The 9312-nt window shown below is 40.3% G+C and overlaps 1 protein-coding gene across 1 annotated transcript; it reads right to left on the bottom strand.

Moving 5' to 3' along the window:
- Positions 1-560: 560 nt before the first annotated feature.
- LOC133345022 (serotriflin-like) lies at positions 561-8272 on the bottom strand. The gene is made up of 7 exons (XM_061555385.1): positions 8250-8272; positions 6215-6398; positions 5753-5855; positions 5087-5235; positions 3901-4001; positions 2229-2317; positions 561-1114 (listed from the first exon to the last, which is right to left on the bottom strand). Exons 1-7 carry the CDS (start codon positions 8255-8257, stop codon positions 975-977), a joined length of 774 nt encoding a protein of 257 aa, XP_061411369.1. The 5' UTR covers positions 8258-8272; the 3' UTR covers positions 561-974.
- Between the last annotated feature and the right edge of the window lie 1040 nt (positions 8273-9312).

Below are 9312 nucleotides of genomic sequence, written 5' to 3'. Positions count from 1 at the left end.
CTCAACTCTCCGATTGAGAGGCGAGATCTCCACTTACCTCCTTTCCCGGTTGGATTTTATCACCTTCAATTAATCAGGAAAGGGTATTCCAGACTAAATATTACTGTCTGCCGGAAGCACTGGCTCTCTTGTCATTACTTTAACGCGAATTCTAGGCATCACGTGATGTCACACGACTTATTATTATTATGATTGTTCATATTACTATTGGTATTCTCCATTGGTTGTCACAGTTAATATATCGACAATAAATTTGAAATGGTTAAAACTTTAGTTATTTATCATTGTGCCTTTATTTCTCCAATCCATTTTTGAAAACATCTTCTAGCCTTGCTGTGCGTTACCGAAATCCTATTTTAATTTCAATCTGTGCTAATTTATTCATGTATTTGCCGTGCAGTTCCTGTCGTTATAAATGGCAATGATAAAACAAAGATATATTTTATTAAAGGTTCTTCACCTTTTTCAGTCACAACGGACTTCTAGAATAAAACATGTTTTAATTGTAAAATGTATTGCCTGTTAATATATTACACTTTAAATAAACAAGACGGACACACACAACATGTATTTTTTTCATTGCTTTTATATTGTTCAGCTTTTATTTGTGTCAACTACTTCCACAAATATCTTGCATTGAAGCATATCAATACATTTTCATTTCTATAATTTCCTCTACACCATTTAGATAAAATAGCATTGTTAATCTTTAGCTCACTACATGGACTGCAAGTACATATGGTATTGTTGCTATATCAAATCAACTTGCACAGTAACAGTCTAAGCAAAAATAACAAACGGGAATTTTTTTTATTTCCGAAATCTAAAATTAGATCATTATTTGGGTCATATTCTTTCTAGAAAATTACAGTAAACTTTCCCCTTGTTTCTACTTGTTTCTTACTCTATTATTTATACTCAGAGTATCTGTGTGGTTGTTGTTGCTGGTGTATGGTATCCGGGTTGGTTTGAGGCTATATGACTTGTTTCGGGCAAAAACACTGTGCAGGACACATTAGTTTTATCGTCTTTCCAGCGGCATCATTCCCACATCCATAACGGTCGGCCATTACTTCACAATTGCTGTATTTGTCTTTGTAGAGGCATGGATTTGCTGTGAATGAAAAAGAAAGTAAAAATGGCAGACGTTTTTACTTTACCACTGCATCTTGTACGTGTCCAAACGAAATACAGCATGCATGTAATCACTGTAATTGTACGTTTTAAAAGCATAGCAAAAGCTGTCACTACCCCTTCAATCAGTGCAAGGGAAGACGCAATAAAGTTTAATTGCTCACCTGTTCTCTTTTGCTCATTCTCCCCTCGCCCCTCCACTCGTTCCCGTCCCTCCCCTACCCTGTCGTATCCCCTAAGTTCCCCCTATCGTGGTCACTCATTCCTCAATCCTTGCACGCCCCTGCCATCTAAATCATTATATTCTGTCTGCGTTTATTAAACTATGTCAAGCACATTGACTGAGGCGCTCTATAAGTATAACATTATATGAGTAGATATCAACTAAACGCAGCTAATACTTGATGAATTCATGGTCCACGTTTCTGTCGACCATTGCTGAGCACAGCAGGAACACAACTTTCTAGATAGCCTCGCAAAACCCCAGTGTCACTCTGGGCTCATAAGGCAAACAATTATGCCTTAAGGTATGCTTTACAAAAAAAAACTTACTGGCAGCATGTAAAAATGAGGCTCATACAGCTTTATAACAGATGTCAGTAGGTAGTGAAGGTAGTAAATTACTTTCTTATATAGATAATGTGAATAATACGTGGAAGCATGGGATGGAGGTCGATAGCAGCAGAGGTCTTGATGGACTATATTAAATAGTTCTGAGAATAGAGGTCAATGTTTATGAAAAATTTATAGATTCTAACACGTAAGATATTAAATAAAATTAGTTTTTATATATGGAGGATGCAGGTAGTTTATAGCAAGACAGTGCTACCATATTTGATAGAACATAAGAAGAAAACATTGTGGATTTAATCAGGAAGATGAACTTGTGATTGGTGGAACACGTGTAGAATGAACAGTGGCTATTTCCTGAGATGAGCACTGGAGTGAAAACTTGGAGGATGTTACACCAGGGTGTCAACTTTTATATAATTTTGCAATACAGCTGAAAGAATGGTTACATGTGGTGTTATCTACAGGATTGGTTTTTGACCTTGATTTATCATGATGCATGAAAAGGTGTCTGGGTAACTTACTGCACAAGTTGTTTACACAACTATCAGGACAAGCTTCACATGGCTTCCCTAAGTCATATGGATAGTTCAACCTGGCGTTGTCGTTTCCACTGTAGAAAAGAACAGAAATATGCAAGGGCTTGTTAATGAAACAATACGTATTTTGTAGGCAAGGCATTGCATGAACTGGCTGGAGTGCTATCCACGCCTGTATAAGGGGGGAAACACAGTATTTGTTCCATACATGCGAACCATAATTGGGACCTGGGCGAGGGGATTATCACATCGTGGACACGGCTGGAATCGGCCAATGAAGCTCTGATTCAACTTACAGAAGCATGGACACGCGTTTTAACAATTTTTTATTTTTCCAGGTAAGACCCACTTGAGCTATATAGCTGTTTTTCAGAAGAGACCTAGCCACACATGATAGCTCAACGAAGTGGCTTATCACATGGATATGTATATTCTTGGTTCTTTCGGTAAAGTTACGTATAAGGGTAATAATAAAATAATAAAAAAATTCAACATTACAATTATCACGACGTTTCGATTGCAACACAAGCAATCATAATCAGGTGTGAAAACCACAACAAGAAAATTTGAAAAAAGTGGCGTTTAAAAAAAAATCTCTTGCTGTGGTTTTCACACCTGATGATGATTGCTTGTGTTGCAATCGAAACGTCGTAATAATTGTATTGTTGAATTTTTTATTATTTTATTATTTCCCTTCTACGTGACTTACCGAAAGAACCAAGAATATGAATCCCTGCAGTCACGAAAGCTTTAAATCGAAATGAAATGTATTGCAGCTAAATACTCTAAACGCGTGTTTCTAAATGTGGAGAGAAAAAAACGGAGGACCCGGAAAAAATCCACGCAACCACGGGAAGAATATGCACACTCCAAATATACGGGCGTCAGGGTCGAGATCGAACCCACGACTTCCTTTATACCAGACGAGGCAGTTAACATCTCGCCGTCGTGGCGCCCCACCTTGTGTGTGTGTGTACCGCAAAACAGTCCAGTGTGCCCCCTGGTTATCATTTACGTAGTGCAAGGTTCTATGGCAGGAGTCAGTCTAACCATTAAAAAGTACTCATTTATATGAAGTCAACCTCTCATGACTTCATATAAACTAGTATTTTTTAATTACATTGATAAACAAATAGCCCCAATCGCACGTTTTCTCATTGAAAATAGGTAAATTTCTAAATATCACTGTCCTGGTCACAAAAGCTAAGTTTGTGGGGAATAATAGCCATTTTCTATACTTTTTAGGCATAAGCAATTACGAAATAACACTTACTACCCATGAACAAAAATTGTGTTACATAGTGTAATCAATCAACCTGACTGCTTTATGTTGAATTATGTCAAGTGGAGCGAAGTAGGAACAGGGTACTCCACCCCAGATATGATAACAGTATTTATAACTACAAAGAAAGAAAAAACATATGTAAAGCATGAGGAGGTGCATGCTCAACAGTGACACAATAAGGACACATGCTAGTGCTCACGTAATGCACTGCAATTCAGATAACCATCTGAAGAACACCACCTACTTTTGCCCACCATTAGCTTTCTCTCCTAGAGATAAAATTATCTGGAAACTGTTGTTGTACATTACCAGCATTATTCTTTAACATTTGACATTCTAACAAAACATAATCCACGTATTGAGCATACTTACGCTGGGCAATATTGGCAGACATAGAGGTACTTGAGATCCCCAGGGATATTTGGGCAGTAGTTGATCGCACACCCAACCTGATGAGACTTATACCACACCAGCTGCAGGAGACAGTGAACACAGTGGATAGATATAAAAATAGGTGTTACCTTTTCTGGCAATAGAACGGGTGTCCGCATTAACCACATATACTTGTGGTGAACATGCAAAAAATGCTCTGATAGTACAGGCATTGTCTTTTAAACTGATTGGTCCACATCAGAGACGGCGAGATCATGAAGGTCCCATGATGTCGCTGCTCACCCCGAAGCTCTCAATGTCCTGATAGTGCAATTGTCTTTGTGCTGTTCACCTTTTGACGTCCTCTGGTCTAACAATGTTTGAGACTACGCTCTAAAGAAAACTGTCTCTGGTGTGTACCAATCGGTTTCAAAGACAATGTATATACTATTAGAGCATGTTTTTTTTTGCATGTTCACCACAGGCATATTTGGTTAATGCAGACATGAGTCCTTGCAAAAAGTTTCAATTTGGTGTTTAAACACCTGTTTTATTGCCAGAAAGGGCAAAACCTATTCTTATATCTTGTTACTCGCGAGGGAGGTCCCATGATACAGTGGATAGACATTGTACTTTTGCATACGAATGTATCTTAAACACATCTACAAGAGTTCATGCAGGTTGCATATCACTTCAATAAGTGAAACTTGAAATACTATTTTAGACATTGTATTGGCAGTCGTGTTAAAGCACATTCTAAAAATGTCTTACTTCCACTACCGTTTAAAAACACTGACAAATACGGTAAGTTCCTGAAAGAAGAGCAACTGTAGGAAATTATAGGTAAATGTTAGGTTATTACCTATGCTACGTAGCTGCACATAACTCAGCACCTGGCCTGAAAACCGATATTAGTCAGTCAGTAGGCGGTGATCTCAAATTAGTAATTTGCGGGTAACTTTTTAAGTTGAAAAATTGTCACCATTATGCCACACAATGGCCTACTCATGCCCAATGACGTCACGGGATCTTTAATGTCCGCCGTGGAGCGGACGGGACGTATTTTGCAGTGAATGCACCCATAATATTAACCAGGGCAGCCACCGGGGGTTCAACCGTGAAGCTGTGCAACAAGCGGCCAACGCACTGGGTCATGTCACCCGCCCAGAGTGTGCTCTTTACAAACCTGAGTGAAGTGTCCTACGGCCCCTGGGTGCTTGGCACCTTTCCCGTACTCAAACCCTGGAGAAATGACTTCGCTGTACCAGCTAAACACCACAGAGTCCCATGGGCGAGGATTCCCCGACAGGAAAATGTTCTCACCGCAGTTCCACTCTGCAGAGTAAATTGAACTTAAAATCAGTACACAGATCATGTCTCTCACCAAGCACGTGTTGATATGAATGTGTTACCAACGTAATGTAAGTATACCATAACGAGGTGTCTTATTTGTCTTTAGTGATGTAAAATAATTTTATTTTTGCACGCACATCCCTGAAGGATTGATGAAAATTATAATATTTTTTGTGATCGCACGCCATTACAAGGACGATGAAGAGACTGGCTCCCACCATAGTGATGTTGGATTTTCCACACCTATCTCAGAGCTAACAAAAAACATTTACGACAGTGGTTCACTTCGCCCTTTCCAGAACACACTTTCACGTGCACACACAAGCACAGGTGTGTGTTGTGTCATAAGAGTCTGATTGGTCAGCTCGGACCTGTGAGTCGTTCTTGTACCAGGATGTCAGAACATTAATTTCAGCTAAAAATACACTTGGATAACTAATGGTATGCATTAGTTATTATTTAACGGCAAGTTTGTAGAATAATAAAACTGCAAGCTTACTAATATTATCATTCACCCAGATGCGGTCAGCATCTGTACTGTGTTGAAATAAGCACTTCTCTGCCCACTTGATGCTGTTTTTGGCCACGTCTGTATTGTATTCCTGCGAAGAGAGCACCGTCACATCCATTAGGACTCCATTGGAGGTATAATCAGTAGTATTAGTTTGTAAAGAAAACTGCGACTTACGTCTTATTAATGACCACATCACGCATCAGTATATTGAGAATTAAGATAGCTATCAGGAGATAGCACACCAAATGGGTCTTGAATCCATCTGTGTTGGCATTTGTATGCTATCTGGGCTCTTTTTACATTCCTCATATGTTCGCAACATGCCATGTTACAGTGTAAAGGTAGCTGCGTCAGTTTTGAAAGGACGCTGAGCATTTCGCGAAGGATCTTTTCATAAGGTGTTCGTTTCATGCGCTGTAATGGAGAAAAGTCACTCGTGTGTTTTACCATTTTGAGCATGTTTTCAGCCCTCGGGGTGACAGAACGACGCAGCATGTTGTGTATTTCCTCAATTATTTTTTGATTTTCTACGAGGCTTGCGTCAAGTTTTTTCCAGGCATTGTTGTCGGCCATCACTCGTGTGGTGCACTCCAGGATTGACAGGGCCACTGCCACCAACATCGCCTTGGTTCTGTGCAAGAGCAAGCGCACACATGCACAAGGGCACAATCTAACACGGAAGGCTCAAATACATTGAACATTTCATACAGCTTGTTTCTACAGCACAATTTCTGGCAGCTCACTACAATGGCTTCCATATTCACCCGTTTAAGCATTGTTATGTAAATAGACGGTAATATATGTTTTATTGTTGATAGATACAGTACGTGAGTTATGACTAGTCATGAACTGATCCGAGGGATTATGAACTTAAGAGAACAAATATTTACGTAAGAGATAAATGGATATGGACTCATCCACAATTGTGAAAAATTGTGGTCTATGGGAAAGTACTTCTATCCTCAGTGATGGGTCAAGGTGGGGGCAGTTGAGGTCAATTCTGCCGTATTACTCGTGTAGTACAGGGGAAGTCAGTCTGGGACACAGGGCCGGCACTCGGGAGCTGCTGGAGTTGCCCCTGCATTGTCAAGCATCCCTTTTGGCCACCCGAATGTATCCCCATTATGGTGGGCCCCCCACACAACAGCTCTAGTGCCCCCCCCCCCCCAATCCGTGAGGAGCTGGAGCCGAGTCTGCTGGAGATGTGAAAAGGTCTCTAAAGCTTTGCTTAGCGGATACATGTACCGGTGGGATGGCGGAGGGGAACAAACAATTCCAATGGTGTTTGCACACAAAAAGGTATATAAAGGGTAGGTAGCCACATCGACAACAGTCAAGTTATTTCTACGCCGAAACCCGTCCTGGTGAGGAATGTGCTCATCTCCATTGACGACGCTGAGTCAGGGGTGGAAATTCCACTTTTCTGTGATGGGAGACAGTATATCATAGTTTTTCTTAACAGTGGGACTAATTTAATTAATCGCTGAGTGATGCTGAACTCTTGCCCACATCGAGTCAGATACTTATGTATTTCTGTGTTAAGCTTCACAACTGTGTAGATTCATACCGGTAGTATATTCCAGTTAGCTGTGTGAGGATAGAGCCCAAATTGGTTCATCAGGCCTGCCTCCACCTGGTACAAACATTAACACTTATATGACTGAAGCCAATTGTTAATTATCAACCATTTCTGGTTGATACTTTGCTTCAGTCACGTAAATGGTAATGTGTGTATCAGGTTGGATGATGAGCTTATTAACCATTTTGGTCTCTATCTCGACATAGCTAACCCGAATATATTAATGCTACGTATTGTACTGCATTTGATTACTGTGAGGCCTTCTGAGGTTGATGTCCCCCAGTAAAGATTCCACGACATGAATTGTCACTGAAGCAGAACTCTCCCTTTGGTTCGCAATGTCACAGATCAGTGTCAGTTACAAAGGTTCAACGCTTAGGTCAATGAGCCCCTTTGCTCAGGTAATGTCATCATCATGATCAGCCGAGGTCAATCCACTGCTGGGTGAAGGCCTCCAAAAGCCGCCACCACCTCCGACAATCCCGCAACACAACAATCCAACTCGGGCCTGCACATTTAACTGACTTAATCACTCCATCACATCAGTAGACAAGGAGGGTTGCATTGTACAGGGTGGTCCAGATGTCTCGGGACCCCCAAATAATTGACCCCTATAATTGTTTTTTCCTTTACAGATTCATTTGTTTTAAATAAACGTTACTTCAAAAAAGATTACGTTTTCGTGAATTTAATGGGGCCACAAAGCATATGGACCACCCTGTACATTGTTACAAACATAACAAAATAACATGCATTATCAATATATTCAACCTCTGCATTTGTAGGTACTTTACAACACAATACTGTAATATATATATGAATATAAAGGCTGAATTTCAACTGTTTATTATTCAAAGATTGTTCAACTTTGACTAAGAATTACACGTTTTATACTGTACTTACGCGAACATTTCTGCGAAGGGATAAAGAAAACGCTTTGGTCCAGCAAGATCTTATATAGCAGCAGCCAAGACAAACACATGATGTCACTCACAGAGATTAAAAAACCACATAATAAATGTGACGCACTTTGAAATGTAGTATTAGCCAAATATTTTATTTAAAAAAACGCAGTGTAAAGGTGATCGACATTAATAACTTCACAGCCTCTCAGACATGACCATAGCCCCTCTAATGATACACTATCTCGCTAAGAGGCAGACTAAAAAACTTCAACTATTTTTATTTTTCCAGGTAAGACCCACTTGAGCTATGTAGCTCTTTTTTAGAAGAGACCTGGCCACACATGATAGCTCAACGAAGTGGCTTATCAAGTAGAAATGTCTAGCAGCCAAATACTCTCAACGAATGTTTCTAAATGTGAAGGAAAAAACCGGCGTGTGGGTCAGGATCGAACCCACGACCTCTTGCATACCAGGCGAGGCTTCAGGCGAGGCTTGAAGCTCGGTGCCAACAAGAATCCTGGTCTCAATGCGAGACTTCACATACACGAGCTGGCTGTCCAGGTGATGTCTTACGGACACAATTTCTAAGCACAGGGCCCAAATGCCAAAACGTCAAGCCGCCAGCAACAAACAGCACTATCAAAGTTGTGATACAGCATATAAGAGTTAAGGCATTTCTTGAATTGAGTGAGGTTATGAGAACTTAGGGGGGGGGGGAGAGACAATGGGAGAGAATTCCAGAGTTGAACAGTGCGAGGGAAAAAAGCAGTGAAATGTTGCGACCTTCAATGTAGTGGTTGAACATGGTATGAAACAGTCAGTCTGGAAAAATGAGACCTCAACATGGGTGGAAAAATCAATGAGTGAAGTCACAGAAACAGAAACCACCCAGAATAGAGGTTTTTGGGTTAGATTGCTTAAATATAAATGTGTCGTTAAAACCGCCACCACACGACACAGCCAATTAGTAAGGTTTGTCACGTATACAAAACGTGTCAATTTGTTACTAGTTCATCACACCGGTGTGTTGGAAAGTAAACCCACAATATTTGCAATTTACT

The sequence above is a fragment of the Lethenteron reissneri genome, chromosome 21 (genome assembly GCF_015708825.2).
Source record: "Lethenteron reissneri isolate LAM-NWPU_2019-01 chromosome 21, ASM1570882v1, whole genome shotgun sequence".
Taxonomy (NCBI): domain Eukaryota; kingdom Metazoa; phylum Chordata; class Hyperoartia; order Petromyzontiformes; family Petromyzontidae; genus Lethenteron; species Lethenteron reissneri.
Note: the sequence above shows the minus strand (reverse complement) of the source record. Positions and strands in the feature narration are given on the sequence as shown.

Excerpts from the sequence above, each read along its gene's own strand:
- LOC133345022 (XM_061555385.1), bottom strand. Across the intron at positions 5,856-6,214 it reads CTGAAAACATGCTCAAAATG|GAATACAATACAGACGTGGC; the intron begins GTAAAACACACG and ends CTCTCTTCGCAG. Across the intron at positions 1,115-2,228 it reads TTGTGTAAACAACTTGTGCA|CAAATCCATGCCTCTACAAA; the intron begins GTAAGTTACCCA and ends TTTCATTCACAG.